The sequence below is a fragment of the Zea mays genome, chromosome 2, assembly GCF_902167145.1.
Source record: "Zea mays cultivar B73 chromosome 2, Zm-B73-REFERENCE-NAM-5.0, whole genome shotgun sequence".
NCBI classification, from domain to species: domain Eukaryota; kingdom Viridiplantae; phylum Streptophyta; class Magnoliopsida; order Poales; family Poaceae; genus Zea; species Zea mays.
Window position 1 is genome coordinate 229096710 of NC_050097.1, and position 16255 is coordinate 229112964.

At 45.1% G+C, this 16255-nt stretch overlaps 1 protein-coding gene across 3 annotated transcripts; it reads left to right on the forward strand.

Moving 5' to 3' along the window:
• The first annotated feature begins 1662 nt into the window (after positions 1–1662).
• LOC100281739 (transport inhibitor response 1 protein) lies at positions 1663–14833 on the forward strand. 3 transcript variants are annotated; one of them, XM_008669721.4, is made up of 5 exons: positions 1663–1849; positions 2308–2470; positions 3283–3792; positions 4775–5276; positions 13781–14785. In XM_008669721.4, exons 3-5 carry the CDS (start codon positions 3341–3343, stop codon positions 14546–14548), a joined length of 1722 nt encoding a protein of 573 aa, XP_008667943.1. In that variant the 5' UTR covers positions 1663–1849; positions 2308–2470; positions 3283–3340; the 3' UTR covers positions 14549–14785. The 3 variants fall into 3 exon arrangements, with proteins under 3 accessions (XP_008667943.1, NP_001148131.1, NP_001398811.1); NM_001154659.3 differs by lacking the exon at positions 2308–2470 and having other exon boundaries at positions 1723–1849; positions 13781–14833; NM_001411882.1 differs by lacking the exon at positions 1663–1849 and having other exon boundaries at positions 1868–2470; positions 13781–14833.
• Positions 14834–16255: the final 1422 nt, after the last annotated feature.

Genomic DNA, 16255 nt, shown 5'->3' on the forward strand with positions numbered 1-16255 from the left:
TGAGAGGATTAGTGGGAGGATGAGAGGATTAGTGGGAGATTAGCTTGTATTTGTCTTATATGAGTGTAATTAGCTTGTAGAGCTCAACGTATGACACCGGAGGCATACGTATACGTATGAGCATGACGAAAGTTATGAAGAAAATATTTGTAGGGACTTGAAAAATGATTCTAAAGGTATTTCTTAAGAAGAAAATACCTGGAGATATATCGGTGGAATATTTGGGCAGTATTTCTGGACAGAACTTGAAGAGGATCACTAGGGAAATATCTGGGCAGTATTTCTGTAAACAATTTGAGGGGGATCACTGGAGAAATATTTGTAGGATATTTTGAGGAGGATTTTAGAGAGAATATAGACCACTATAATTTATTTGTTGATATCAACTCGCAAACAAACATTTTGAAATGAAATTTCAAATTCATTTTGAATTTAGGGCGAGTTTGAGAAAATTTCAGAATTTGAATTTTTGGGAGGCTACATTTAGAGTAGTAGAGATACAATGTGGTTCAAGATTTTAAGTTTTAGAATTAGTTTTCGAGCTGTTCATACCACTATTTTGTTGGTAAAATGAAGCCTTCAATGAAATAGAGGGCTGCTCACTTCTATTGTTATTGCTCTCGCACATACAATTTCCACTTGTGTGAATGACCAAGCGATGATGTTATCGCATATGGTGTGGCATGAGCCTACAATTTCACTGTAGTTATGAAAACTGATCAGTCAATGATGATGAATCATACGAGCCTTTTTATACTTCAGCACGTTCTTTGATAGGGGACGAATTTGCACGAGGTGTTATGAACTGCATGCAGAGGTGAGCAGTGGGAGCGTTTGCGTATTAAAGTGCACTGCACTACAATACTTGTTTGTGGATGTTGAGCGTTTACTTTAGCTTAATCAATCTTATAGTTTTTAATTAATTAATGTTATTTTTGTCGTCCATGCAAGAGGATCTCCATCGTTTCGCAAGATAGGAGCCGCCAAGCACATGTTCGGTTTTGTTTAGAACTTCATGTTCCTTTCTATCCCGAATACTTATATCCTTATTCGGATGATGGTGCCTAGCAACAACGATAGCATGTCATTGACTTGGACGAGCAACCATAGATCTCTCTAAACAACTTATGTGCCGTCGCAACGCACGGGCACCTACCTAGTAAAGATAAAAAGACCCAATAACGTCTCTCTTTAATCTTCATGGCGCACATATGGACTAGGAGACATGGGCGGAGGCGACGATCGAGAGGAGGGAAGAGGCGGCGGGACTACCATCCATCGTCTTGTGCCTAGGGGTGGTAACGGGCCATTTAATTTAGCCTAGCAAATTTAAGGATCGAGTCAAGTTAGGACCAAATCATAAAACGATACAATTTTGAACTAACAAAATTAAGAGCTTTGTTGATTTTTAAAGCAAGTATTAGGGCCATGATCCATTACCACCCTTTCTTGTGCCATCGCCGGCGGCGGCAAGAACGGAACCGTCGTGGGAGATCGATGGTTACATGAGGGCTGAGGCTCGTCGTGGGCTAAGGAATAATTTTTGAGGGAACAAATTTGAAGGGGTTATTCGTAAAATCGAATTGCCTTGGCGAGAGGGTGTAGTTGTAAAATATCAGCCGGCAATCAAGGACGCATGATCCAGGACCAGGATTGCACGTTTGCACGGAAGTTTGATCTATAAATATTTAGCAAAAAAAAAAACAACAATAGAGAGACGTAACGTAACAACCTCGGCTTCTACGACTAGGAGTCGAAGTCGACTGACGACTCACGACTGGCGTAGCGTAGGAGGCGGCGGTTCCAAGCGACCATCCAATAATCGCCACCCTCACGCGAGAAATCCCCGGTATTCTCCCCTGCAGATTCCATCTCGTCGCCCCCTTCTCCGATCCGATCGGTCTCTGATCGCTGCGTTTCCTGGTTCCTCAAGGTTTATTGGGGAATTTTTTTAGCGAGTTACCTCTTTCCCCTCTTGTGGGCTCTGCGGGGAAATTTAGGGTTTAGTATTGGGGTTGATCGGACGATCTAGTGTGGTTAGGCCAACGATTCTCCCTGCTGTGGCTCATGATTTTCCAATTTCGTGTAAATCCGGTTCGGTGTGGTGCCTTGTTTTTTTTTCTGTTTTCTTTATTAGGGCTCGGATTCTGAGTCACGAAATGAATGATCATCTGATCTTGTAGTTTTGGGGGACTTCGTCTCTCGTAGGAGGGATTCTTTGGCTGAGGTAGTGAGGTTGCCCTCGGATTGGTCCAAAAACGAAAAAGTTAGCCCTCTTCCTCAGGTCCAATTTGGCATTTTTTTCAGAACACATACGATTTCTGCCAGTCTGAAGTTTTGGACTTTATGTGAGCTGTTGCCAATTCAACTGCTTCTGCTACACGATCCATTAACTGCTTTCCGATCCGTGTTCTGTGATGTTTGCCCTCTTCCTCAGGGCCAATTTGGCAATTTGTCAGAACACACACAGGTATGGATTTTATATGAGCTGTTGCTAATTCAACTGCTTCTGCTACGCAATCCATTAACTGCTTTCTGATCCGTGTTCTGTGCTAACTCTTGTCGATTAAGCGTTGCTTTGTGCGAGATATTTGAAATAATGTACACGCCAGCCAACACGTGGCTTCGCCAAATGGTCATGGAGCCGTAGAACTTGCCAAAATGCCTATAAATACATTGATATAATACTCCTATTTTTTTTGTAACATTATATCTTATGTTTTTTGGCAACGACTGCTATTCAAGCAGTCCTTTTTTGCAAGCGTGCAAGCAAACTATCTGATCCATTATATTACGACCCAACCACAGATACAAAGAAGGTTTGTTAAGGGTTTTTTATAAAGATTATTGAGCTGGTGGTGGAAGGGTTTAAGTGTTAAATGTGACCTACGGTTGGATCGTAATCTAATGGATCAGATGGTTTGCTTGCACGCTTGCAAGGAAGGACTGCTTGCATAGCAGTCGTTGCCATGTTTTTAGCCTTTGTATAGACCAAAATACCTTTATCATACAAAAATTATCTTACTCTTCTTTATATGCCTTTTTCTTGTTAATAGATAATATAATTAACACATAGTTAATAATATTAAAATCATGGAATATATATTTAATAGTATTCGTGTTAACTCTTGTCGATTAGTAGAACTTTACAACCAAGGTCTGCTTTGTGCAAACTGGCCCGTAGAGGAGTACCAAATTGGCGTTCATTGCTGCAAATGTTCGTTACTTAATGCCTCTAGCTGATAATATAAAATTCTGTCCATGTTGTTTGTTTGTGAGCAGGCAACTTTTGGGGAACTACACGTGTATGGAGTTTTATTAGTATTCCAGGGGCGTCACAATGGCATACTTTCCTGATGAAGTAGTAGGGTATATCCTTGGTTATGTAACGTCGCATCAGGACCGCAACGCGGTGTCCTTGGTCTGCCGGGCATGGTACGACATTGAGCGTCATGGCCGCCATTCAGTGCTTGTAAGAAACTGTTATGCGGTGTGCCCAGAGCGTGTACACATGCGGTTTCCCAACATGCGTGCACTGAGCTTGAAGGGCAAACCGCACTTTGCTGAATTCAACCTTGTCCCGGCGGGTTGGGGTGCCACTGCAAATCCATGGGTGGATGCGTGCGCCCGTGCATGCCCAGGTCTTGAGGAGCTCCGGCTGAAGTTTATGGTTGTGACTGATGAATGCCTCAAGTTGCTTTCTCTATCCTTTACCAACTTTAAATCACTTGTCCTTGTTTGTTGTGAGGGGTTCAGTACTACCGGGCTTGCTAATATTGCCACCAATTGCAGGTGAGAATTCTGAAAACTTAGGCATTATCATGTTTGGGAAAGTGCCTAGTGACCATTGTTTTAGTTCATCTAGCATGCCCATTTAATTAACAAACAATCCATTTCAGTATTATGTTTGCAATCTTCATCCTGCTGATGCTGAGTTTATTGTGTCTACACCATATTATACCAGATCATGTATGCCTTTCCATCTCTGTATACTTCCTTGGTTATTGATTATTAAAAGTTATCTGCTGTGTGTTTATAGATAAAGACTTCCCAATGCAAATAATTGACGCAATGCAAAATCTACGAAACAGAAGTTATCTACACTTCTAGTTTTTTCCATAGCTTATCTGTATGATACTTGAATACTGAAATATTGTTTATGTTTACTTTGGTTTATATCCAAATACCATAATTGAGATCTTCAATGCTTGGCAGAGCATAAACTCTCAAACTTAGTATCTAGGTTCCCGGGTCGATGGGATCGAGGAACGGGAACGTGGTAGTGGTACGCTACTAAACTAGGTTTTAACACTACGGGAATGAGATTGTTCCCAGATTCCTGGAACGGAATGAACGTTCTTGGAACGAGGAACATGGCCAAGTTCCACGTTCCCGGTTTCTAAGCTCTCGAACTAAAATCTTTGACAAAGATGGTACAGTAGTTTCTAGTCTGCTTAGTACATGCCTATTGTCTAGTGCTTGAGTGATTGTATGAGTTCCATTCCTTGTTTCTATCTCTCTAGCAAAGTACATACTGAAAAGGCATGATTGAGACATCTAGCTAGAACAAATAGATTTCAATGATGGAAGAAAGCTCAAGCTGCAGTTATATAACATTATTGGCTTCCAGTTTTGGCATCTTCTATTGTGTTAAGAAAACTTCATTTTAATTGACAAAGTGTCATCTTACTATTTAGTTTGCTAAAGAGATGTTACTCATGGTTAGTCCACAATATTTTACATTTTTACATATCTTGTAGCTCTTCACTTTCAGGTTTCTTAAGGAACTAGACTTACAAAAGAGTTGTGTGAAACATCAAGACCATCAGTGGATTAATTGTTTTCCCAAGTCTTCAACATCACTAGAATGCTTGAATTTTTCCTGCTTGACTGGGGAGGTGAATGCTGTTGCACTGGAGGAACTTGTTGCAAGGAGTCCAAATCTTAAAAGTTTAAGGCTGAATCTTGCAGTTCCATTTGATGTTTTGTCCAGAATCCTTTCTCGCACACCTAAGCTAGAGGATTTAGGCACAGGATCCTTTTTACAAGGCAATGACCCTGCTGCATATGCCAGTTTATGTAGAGCTCTTGAGAACTGCACTTCACTGAAGAGTATATCTGGTTTTTGGGATGCTCCAGGCTTTTATGTTCAAGGAATTTTGTCAAATTGCAAGATCAGAAATCTTACATGCTTGAATCTCAGCTATGCTACATTGATTCAGAGTACCCAGCTTATCGGTATTATTCGTCATTGTAAGAAGCTCCATGTCTTATGGGTAAGATTTACTTGTGGTGTTGCTAGGAAGTTTAGCCTCTCGTTACATTGAACTAGCCTAATTGTCTGTTCAAATATATGGCCTGATTGGAGAACCTAGTGCAATTCACTGTATTATTACTATTATATATTATGTTATGGTTGAAAAAACAATCGTGTGTCCTATGACTGTAATGCCTATTGGGTGTTTTTGCATTGTTCTGGAACTATTACAACATTAGTTAATCTTAGCCTTTTGACATATAGACTGACAGGACTATGTCTACGCGAATACCCAGTAAAAGGAAGATGGCTCCTGACCTTCCCGCTCCTGACCTTCCCGCTCCCCCCGACGTCTCACCTCCCCACCAGCCCTCGCCGGTGCCCACTCCGGGGCCGGCGACCACCTCCCATCACGCTACTGCCTCTACGGATCCCTCCCCCCCTGAGACGTCGGCCCCGATCCTCACCCCTACCTCTTCCGCTGAAGCGTCTCCCTGTGACATCCTTGGGCGGTCCAAGTCTCAACGATGGACGGACAGCAGCCCTGACTCGCCGGACGGAGATCAGTCCATATTGGCGGCGGGCAACCGGCCGTCTTTTCGTGACGTCGTCCTCCACCCGCGATCCTCTCCTAGTGCTATTTCAAGGTCGCCGTCGCCCAGAATCCTTGCCGAGCAGTCGTCTTCCGGGGCAACTGCTACGCAGCCATCATCGAGTGTGCCCTCCCCACTTGAGATCGCGGTACAGAGCCCCCATATCTCGCCGGGGTATAAGCACCGCTGGTTTCGTGGTCTGGAGAGAGCCCCGAAGAAGGATGCCGACGGTTGGGTTAAAGTAAGGTCGAAGAAGACAAGGCAGCGGAGTGCTAAATTGCTGCGGGCTAGCAAGGCTGTGCCCGTCGACTTGATCGGCCGCTGTTTCAACTGCTTTGCCGACGACCACTTCGCTGTGTCGTGCCGCAGGGAGCCAAGGTGTTTTCGCTGCAAGGCTCTGGGACATCGATCCTATACATGTCCAGGGCCGGTGCGTAACGACAACAGGCTCACGGTTCACCGGCGGTTATCTAGAGGCTCCGTGTGGGATAGACTGGGTTCAGCTGCGCCGGCGGCCGGTGTTCAGACAGCAGTGAAGACGACGTCTGTAACCAAGCCTTCGCAGCAGGCTTCTAAAGCGTCAGTTTGGAACCGGCTCCGCATCCCGACTTTTCATCCAAGTCGATTCGAGGGTCGTAATAAGGTTTGGCGCAGGATTTCACCCCCTAGTGCTGAAGGTGAGAAGAGGAAGGAGACTGTGTCGACGACCGTCGCGACATCGTCCACGGTCATGGAGGTCGCAACTGCCGCACACTCGCAGCAACCCCTCCCGCCTCGCCCACGTCGCAGGCGCCATCGCAAGCGTCGTTCATCGTCGAGGGGTGGTTCGGATCCTGGTCAAGGCCAAGATGGAGCTGTCTTGCCAGGAAGTGATGAGACCCCTTTGGAAGGAATAGCAGTACAGTCTCATGTGCCTTGCATCATTGGCTGGAATAATCTTCTAACGCAGGCTGAAGATGATTTGAAGAATGCAGTGTCTATTGTTGTTATCAGTGACTTGGTGATTCCGATTGCAGAGATTGCAGAGGCGATTGCACTTAAGTTGGATGCTGAGGCATCTTCTTTGGTTCTGCGGCAGTTTACCAAGGCCAATCTATTGCTCATGCTTCCAAATGAGCGTTTAGCTCTGGTACTAACAGAGAGGTGGAGCTTGATCAGATCCAGCACGTTCTCGTTGCTGTCCAAGAAATGGTCCAAGCTTTTGGGTTCGTCTGGAGTGAGCCTGCCGATCCCTGTGGAAGTGCAACTGACTGGTATTCCTTTACATGCATGGGAGTTATCAACAGTTCAGCAGCTACTGAATCAGTGTGTTTGGGTGCATGAAGTCCATCTTGATACCCTGGAGCTCCGGAATCTTGACGTCTTTCGTTGTTCTGGATGGTGCTTTGACCCGGCAACCATCCCTGCTTCCAGAGACCTTTGGATTGTGGAACCTACGGGAGTTAACACTGAAGATGGAAGGCTTGGCCTTGTGTATCAGATTTCTATTAGTTTCTCGACGTTGAGGAGTGATCGGTTGATCCCTTCTCAAGATTCCGGAGTAGATGGTGGTTTTTCAAGACAGAGGAGGCGTCATCGTTCCCGCTCTCCTCCTCATGGCGGTGATGATAACGAAGGCAGGGAAGACGGTGGGGAACCTCGGGGAAGGAGATCAATCTTCGACCGTTTGGGCTCAAAGTCCGAAGCATCGCATCGGGACCGAGGTGGCACCTGCCCCCCACACCTTTCATCCTCTCCGGCTGTGGACGTGGTAGTCTCCCAGACTCCGTCTGAAGCCGGGTGGGGAATGACTTCTGATGATTTGGCTGCGACAGGGACTGATTCTGTTGATATGTCTCCTATGATGGCCATTGCTCCGGCGACAGTGCTTGTCCAGGGCGACCCCCCCAGCCCTGTCGATGAACCTGCTGATGTTGAGCCTTTGTTACCGGTTTCTCTTCTAGCCAGCGGGACACCTAAGGGCGCCACAGTTCCGGCTGCAGCGCTTGTCCAGGGCGATTATTGTCCTGTTGATGAGCCTGTCGCTGTTGAGCTGGTGATGCCGCCCCCCTGTTCTGCAGCGGCATCGTGGCTGTCCGGTGGTGGCCCATCTCATTCCTCCCTGCCAGGACCATCTTCCCCCTCTTCACCCTTGAGGGCTCCGGCAGATTCTTGCACTTTGGGAGGAGGCGAGAAGGAGCAGGCCATACAGGTGCCACCCCCGATATCCCCGTCTCGGGTCACAGTCGACATGGGTGGGCAGAAGTCAGCTTTGGTGGATGTGCGAAATTCGAGTCGCCTCGCACGGAAAAGCCCCATCATTACATATTTTCGGCAGAGGAGGAAGATGGACAGTCAACCAAAGCAGCTGTTAGACACGTCCACGCCCCCCCCCCTACGGCTGCTATAAAGTTTATTGATAGGCTGACCAAACCAGCAGGTGGGATTCTGAGGGCGCCAGTCAGAAGGCCGCGACAAGGCAAAGCTACAGCCAATGAGGTGGTACCCCGACGCAGTAGAAGGGTCGCTGGAGTAGGAGTGGAGAGGCTGCCTCCTCCACCAGCCACGCAGGGCAAGAAGCGTATCTTGAAGGAACTGGGTATTGGGAATGCTGAAGAAACTGAAAGTTTAAGGCCAGAAGACCTTGATGAGTATGCCAGGGTTTTCAACAAAGGGCTTTCAGAGGTGCAGATCACGGCCATAGCAGCGCTATTTGGGTGGTCTAGGCCTATGGAGATGCTGCAAGGCGGACCAATCTGCTGATTTTTTGGGTGTCCCTCACTGGTAGTCGTTCTTCTTTCATTCCTTATGGATCCCTCCAAAATTCTAATATGGAATGTACGAGGCCTTAATGGGGCTGCTAGGCAGGATGCTGTACGCACTTTGGTGGATTCAGCTCGTGTTGATGTGGTTTGTCTTCAAGAGACTAAAATGGTGGATGTTTCTCGGTTCCTTTTATTGCGGATGCTAGGACCAGCTTTTGATAATTTTGTTTTCCTACCTTCTGTTGGTGCTAGTGGTGGCATTTTGGTAGCTTGGAAAAATAGCATTGGTGTTTGTGCGGGCAGTAGGGTGGATGAATATAGCGTCTCTGTGAATTTTCATTCTAGCACCAACTCTCCTTGGTGGCTTACATGTGTGTATGGTCCACAAGGGAACCGTGACAAGATTCAGTTTTTGCAATCTCTTAGAGAAGTAAGAGCTCTCTGTAATGGGCCGTGGCTTGTGCTCGGGGACTTCAATCTGATTTTAAGGGAGGAAGAGAAGAATAATAATAACTTAGACCGTGCCATGATGGGTAGATTCAGGAGATGGGCAAATGACTTGGCTCTTAATGAAATTCCGTTGATTGGCCGGAAATATACATGGTCAAATGGGCACTCTAATCCTACCCTGGTCAAATTGGATAGGGTTTTCTGCACAACAGATTGGGAAGAACAATTCCCAGATTCTCTTCTCCAGAGCTCAGCCACGGATGACTCCGACCATTGCCCTTTGCTGCTTGGGTTTCATGATTTCAGCAGAGGAAAAGGGAGGTTTCACTTCCAAGCTTTCTGGACTAAGATGGAGGGTTTTCATGATGTGGTAACTCAGGCCTGGGCGTCTGTTCCTGCAGGGCCTTGCCCACTTATCACCTTGGCCAAGAAATTAAAAACAACGGCTAGATGTTTGCAGAGCTGGAATGACAAAAAAGTTGGGAAGATTAAACTGCAGCTTGAGATGGCTAGGGAGCTCCTACATCAATTAGAGGTGGCGCAAGACAATCGCTCTTTATCTCCTGCTGAATTGTGGCTCCGAAACATGCTCAAAAAGCACTCCCTTGCCCTCTCCTCTATTTCTCGTACCATGGCAAGGTTGAAATCGCGGATTGGATGGCTCAAAGAAGGGGATGCCAATACCTCTCTTTTTCATGCACAAACAAGGTTCAGGAAGAAAAAGAATTTCATTGCAGCAATTCACTCAGAGGATGGGCAGATCTGGACCGCCCAGGAAGGAAAGGCAGCAACCTTCTTTAATTTTTATCAAGGGTTACTTGGTACTGCAGAAATAAGGAATGTTACAGTGGATCTGGATGCTCTAGGGATGCCATCTTATGACCTTGCTGCCCTTGATGTGCCTGTCTCTGAGGAGGAAGTCTGGGATACAATTAAGGCCCTTCCTTCGGACAAATCCCCGGGTCCCGACGGGTTCACTGGTAGATTTTACAAAAGCTGCTGGTCGGTAATCATGACTGATTTCATGGCGGCCGTTCACTGCATTTGGGCTAGAAATTTCAGAAACCTGGGTCCTCTGAATTCAGCTTTCATTACTCTTCTTCCCAAGGTGGAGGGGGCCACTAGTGTGAGGGATTTCCGCCCAATAAGTCTGGTTCATAGTTTCGCGAAGTTGGTGACTAAATTGTTGGCTAACCGGTTAGCAGGCCGGCTGCAAAATATGGTTTCCCCCAATCAAACCGCTTTTATTAAGAAACGGTTTATTCTGGACAACTTTATGCTAGTCCAGCAGACGACCAAATTCCTACATTGTCAGAAGCAGGCTCGTATCCTTCTCAAGCTTGACATTTCAAAGGCTTTTGACTCGGTTTCGTGGGCCTTCCTTCTCGAGGTCTTGAAAAAACTTGGTTTTGGTCAGATTTGGTGTGATATAATAAGTGGGTTGTTAGCTAACTCTTCTACCAGGATTTTACTAAATGGTCTGCCAGGGGATTGGATTGGGCATCAACGCGGGCTGAGGCAGGGTGATCCACTATCGCCTATGTTATTTATTCTTGTAATGGATGTCTTGAATCTGCTTGTGCAGCGAGCTTCTGAGGAAGGGCTTCTTCAACCTCTCTCTACAAGGAATATGCAGCACCGTATCTCGCTGTACGCGGATGACGCAGTGATATTTCTATGTCCGACTGCCCCAGACATCAGTATGGTTATGGATATTCTTCATTTATTTGGTTCAGCTTCGGGTCTAAGGACTAATATCCAGAAGAGTAGTGTGTTCCCAATCTGCTGTGGGGAAGAAGATTTGAATTGTTTACAAGACTTGCTGCCATGTAATATTTCAGATTTTCCATGTAAGTACCTTGGTCTGCCTTTGTCTCCCAAGAAACTCACAAGGGACCAGGTTCAGGCCATCGTTGATAGAGTAGCTAGCCTTCTGCCAGGATGGAAAGCTGAACTTATGACCAGGGCTGGTAGAGCTATTCATATGCAGTTTGTCATGACGGCAAAGATGATTTATGCAGCTTTGGCACTCGACCTTCCTGTTTGGGCCATCAAAGCTATTGATAAGTTGAGGAAGGGCTTCCTTTGGAGGGGCAGGAAAGAGTTCCGTGGTGGTCATTGCCTCTTGGCTTGGCCTAAGGTTACCCGTCCCAAGGAGCTGGGTGGTCTTGGGATTAGTGAGCTAAAGAACCTATGTTGGGCTCTGAGAGCTCGTTGGCCATGGCTGCAGAAAACAGACCCCAGTAGGCCTTGGACGGACTTCCCCACTCGTGTATGTAAGGTGGTTAAAAATCTGATCGCTGCAGCCATTATTACTAAGCTCGGTGATGGAGCCAATACCCTCTTCTGGAAGGATAGATGGTTGGATGGGAAATGTATTAAGGACATAGCTCCTGCAGTGTTTGATTTGGTGCCCCCGCGTCTTGCCAACAGACAGTTGGTCAAAGATGCGCTCCCTAATTTTCAGTGGATCTCCGATGTGAATGGGGCAATTTCAGTTAGAGTCATTGCTGAATTCTTGGAACTTTGTGAAGTGCTTGATGCAGTTGAGCTCCAACCTGGAATAAGGGATCGCCACTTATGGAAATCCAGCGCTTCAGGGGAGTATACAACTAGTTCTGCTTATAAAGCTCTCTTCCTTGGTTCGGTTCAGTTCGAACCAGCAGAACGTGTGTGGAAATCTTGGGCTCCTGGGAAGTGCAAGTTCTTTATATGGCTTGTGGAACATAATAGGTGCTGGACTGCTGACAGGCTTATAAAAAGAGGACTAGACCGACCTGAGCAGTGCCCCCTGTGCGACCAAGAGGTTGAAACCATGAATCATTTGCTGGTCAAATGTGTTTTTGCCAAACAGTTCTGGTTTCATTTCCTTAGTTTAGTGGGGCTGCAGGATCTGTGTCCAGCTCATGAGGATTCCTTTGAGTCGTGGTGGAAGTCTAGCAGCTCTCGGGCATCTGATTTTTTGAGAAAAGGTTTTAATTCTTTAGTGATCCTAGGTGCTTGGACCATTTGGAAGCATAGGAATAGATGCGTCTTTGATGGTTGTAATCCCAGCCTGGTCACAGCCCTTAGAGTGGCTAGGGAAGAGGCGGTGCTATGGTCCTTGACTGGAGCCAAGGCCTTGTCCTTCCTCCAAGTTGATGAGTTGCTAGCTTAGATCAGCGTTGTGGGTCGTGTTTCCTCCATGATAGTCGGTGATCCTTAGTTAGTCTCTAAGTGGTGTGTGTGTTCTGTACCGGGGTTCTATCCCCCTTTCTATTCTTCTATTAATGCAATGATACGCAGCTCTCCTGCGTATTCCAGAAAAAAAAACATATAGACTGACATAATTTGCATTGTACATCTCTCCTTCTCTCTTGATAATATTATGTTATGGTTGAAAAAACTATCGTGTTTCCTATGACTATAATGCCTATTGGGTGTTGTTGCATTGTTCTGGAACTATTACAACATTAGTTAATCTTAGCCTTTTGACATCTAGACTGACATAATTTGCATTGTACATCTCTCCTTCTCTCTTGATAAATAAGAATGTCCTTTATGTTCCTTATTCTCTCCCAGATATTTCACATTTTTGGATTGTTTTGGTTTCTTGGATGCTCCTGTAGCTTTACATATGTTGATCACCCGATGCAGTTGAGTGTTTAACAAGCTAGATTGTATTAGATTCTCAGCTTACAAAAGATTCTGGGTCCATCTATTTCAAGGTTGATTACACTGGAATGATGGGCATGGGATATTTTGTTCATGCATGTACCCTGTTTATTTTTGCTACAATTGCTCTACTGCAATTTACTTAGGTTACATCCAGTTCTCTTGATGAGTACTCTACAACCTTACTGAACTAGGAATTAGAAAGACACGGCCATTTGATTGCTGGGTAAGATGTCCTTGAAACCTGAGGCAGTGAGTTTTTTTTTTGCTTGCTTTTACAAGCGAGCGAATTTGACCCACCAGCTCTGGCAAGGTATGCTTTTTTGGGCTGGCTTGGGAACTAAACTTGCCATTAGGCTATCTCCAACAGCTCTCCTATCATTTTCTCTATTTCAAACTCCACTCTCCAAACAGTGATATCTACAGTGAAAAACAGTGTTTTGCACGACCTTATACATAATATGTTGGATACAGCCTTAGATATAAGTTGTGCCTAATAGGCAAAAGTCTGCATACTGTAACACTTTTGTTAAACTGTCTGGCAATTGCGATGCACAGAGCCATAATAATACATTAATACCACACCCATGTTTCGTAATCTCCAGCTTGTACCAATATAGACGTGTCAGAACCTTACTACCTGCCAACACTATACATTCCTGTATTTTTATTGTGATAAGAGTTGGCTAAATGTAAGAGTCTTCTGAAATAAAAACCTTTTCAAATTTCTTTGCCATGTTTAGTAAGATCAAAACAGTTTATTGATACTGTTTTGTGTTTCTCTTTCAACTCAGCCTCTCTGTAAAATGCAGGGGTAAGGCTTGCCTTGGTTATTGTTTCCCCAGATCCCACTCATGTGGAACCGCCAAAATTGGGTTTGTTTTGTGTTTGTCTTCACAAGAAAAGGTTGCTCCCTCAACTGTATGTTAATGGTATCCTTAGGGGTATGAGTTGTAACCCTGCATTGATGATACCCTTAGGATTACAGTTGATATGATACAACCAGTATGGATTTGATTCCTGTGACACCCTTACTGTTTTGCCTCCTTACATGGTTTCTTAGGCTTGATTATTGTCTGCAGGTGTTAGATCACATTGGTGATGAGGGCTTGAAGGCTGTGTCCTTTTCTTGTCCTGATCTTCAGGAGTTGAGGGTATATCCAAGTGTTGTTGCACCAAGAGGTACTGTGACGGAGGAAGGGTTGGTAGCCCTATCTTCGTGTCGGAAGTTACAGCATGTGCTCTTCTCTTGTGTTCGAATGACAAACACGGCGCTGATGACAATAGCAAGGTACTGCCCACGGCTAACGTCCTTCAGACTATGCATTCGCAAGCCCAGGTCAGCAGACGCCGTCACAGGACAGCCACTGGACGAAGGCTTTGGGGCGATAGTGCGGTCCTGCAGAGGCCTGAGGCGTCTTGCCATGTCCGGCCTCCTCACGGACAGCGTGTTCCTGTACATCGGCATGTACGCGGAGAAGCTGGAGATGCTCTCGGTAACGTTCGCGGGGGACACCGACGACGGCATGGTCTATGTGCTCAATGGCTGCAGGAACCTCAAGAAGCTGGTAATCAAGGAGAGCCCCTTCGGTGACGCCGCTCTCCTCGCGGGCGCGCACAGGTACGAGTCAATGCGCAGTCTCTGGATGTCGTCCTGCCAGATCACCCTGGGTGGCTGCAAGGCCCTTGCGGCCACCATGCCAAACATCAATGTCGAGGTCATCGGTGGGGCGAGCTTTGGTGCGATGGATGGTGGTGTCAGCGGTGCGAGGAAGGTGGACATGCTCTACCTCTACCGTACTCTGGCTGGACCTAGATGCGATACGCCAGGGTTCGTCTCGATATTGTGAGCTGTATCTATGGCTACTGTTGGTGGCGTTCAGGGAAACCCGATGTTCTTAACCGTGCCTGCTGCGGGCTGTGGCTGTGCTACTGTCTGGTAGTGTTTCGGAAACATGATGTTTATTTGCGTAAGGTAGTGTTTGGTTCTGGAACCATTTTAAGCCTTGTTCAGATATTCATATACCTCATGGATTGGAAGTGATTAGAAAAAAATATGAATAATTTTGACTTACTATGTATTGAAACTCACTTAATCCCCTCTAATCCATATGAAATTGAGATGAAACCGAACAGACCCTTAATCCATATGAAATTGAGATGAAACCGAACAGACCCTTAGATGAAATGGCTCTGTTTTCTAGATCCTAAGAACAGAATGGCTTAGATGAAATGGCTCTGTTTTCTAGAACCTAAGAACAGAATAGCTCTGCTCCATGTTTGGCACATAGAATAGAGCTGATCTGCTTTTTTATTTGGTTGAAGTCATATATGTGTTCACCATATTTCTTTCTTATAAGGCTACCATTTTTCCACTTTCAATCACTTTTGATTTTTTTATGCAACATTGAAATGTCTCTTTGTACAAAATGAAATTGGGTATGTGACCTTTCATTTGAATCTGATATAGTGTTAGATTTATTCTATTTGATCTTTCAAATATGCATTTAAAAACTTAAGGAATCCTGAAATTCTCTAAAACAGGCTTTGTTTGTTTCAGCTTTTCTCTGGTTTCTAGCCGCCAGAAGGTGCTCTAGACTGATGTCTAACTTTTCAGCCCGTTTTTTTTAGAATCGCTTTAGTGAAAACCATCCAAATTAATGTGAACACAGAATCGATCAAGTCGTTACGACAGTAGGAATCTATTACTTTCTAGCTCCTAAACCCCATCGATCCATTCATCTTATTACACACATAATCCACACAATATTTAGACTATGTTGAGCACCATTTGAGGCACTGTACACCGGTCAGACGGTCCAACCCTAAGGACCGGACAGAGGATCATACGGATGGTCCTCGATTAGATCGGATCAGGCGTAACTAAATCTTTTTCTACACGTGTTTATCCCTCTCTAAATCCAAGGTTGCGGTTGGGAGACGCCTAGGAAACGGTCCAGACCTCCTCCTTATATATATTAAGGGGTACGGTCGATTGCAATCATCAACAATCAAATTACAATCAATATATCTTCTGTTCTTTACCTTTTGCCCTAAAAGTAGACAGTAATGTATCTCTCCCTCTAATCTTCACCTCTCTATATCATATAGAGACGTCTTGGGTGGATTGCCGATCCCAAGACAAACCCTAGGATTTCTCCTCCCCAATGGGGTGTCCCTCTCGAGAGCGAGATCCAAGTGCTGTTGGTGAACGACGCCGCAGTGCATGTGCGGACCGTTCAGCTCGTTAGTAGGGAATCTGAAAGTTCCATTTGCCCCGGAACATGATTTGGATGTCGCCTAGAGGGGGTGAATAGGCGAATAAAAAATAACACTTAAAACTGAAGTTTCTTACTGTACTATCACTTTTACTAGCACACCAAAAGAAATATCTATCTTTTGGTTAGAAAGATGTGATATATATTTTTTAAATTTATAATTTAGAAAATCTACATATAAATCGATTATAACAACGTCAAATTTATTTACTAAAAAATACATGTAAGGCAAGTATAACAAACATAATATAAATTAATTTAAAAACATGTAAATTGTTG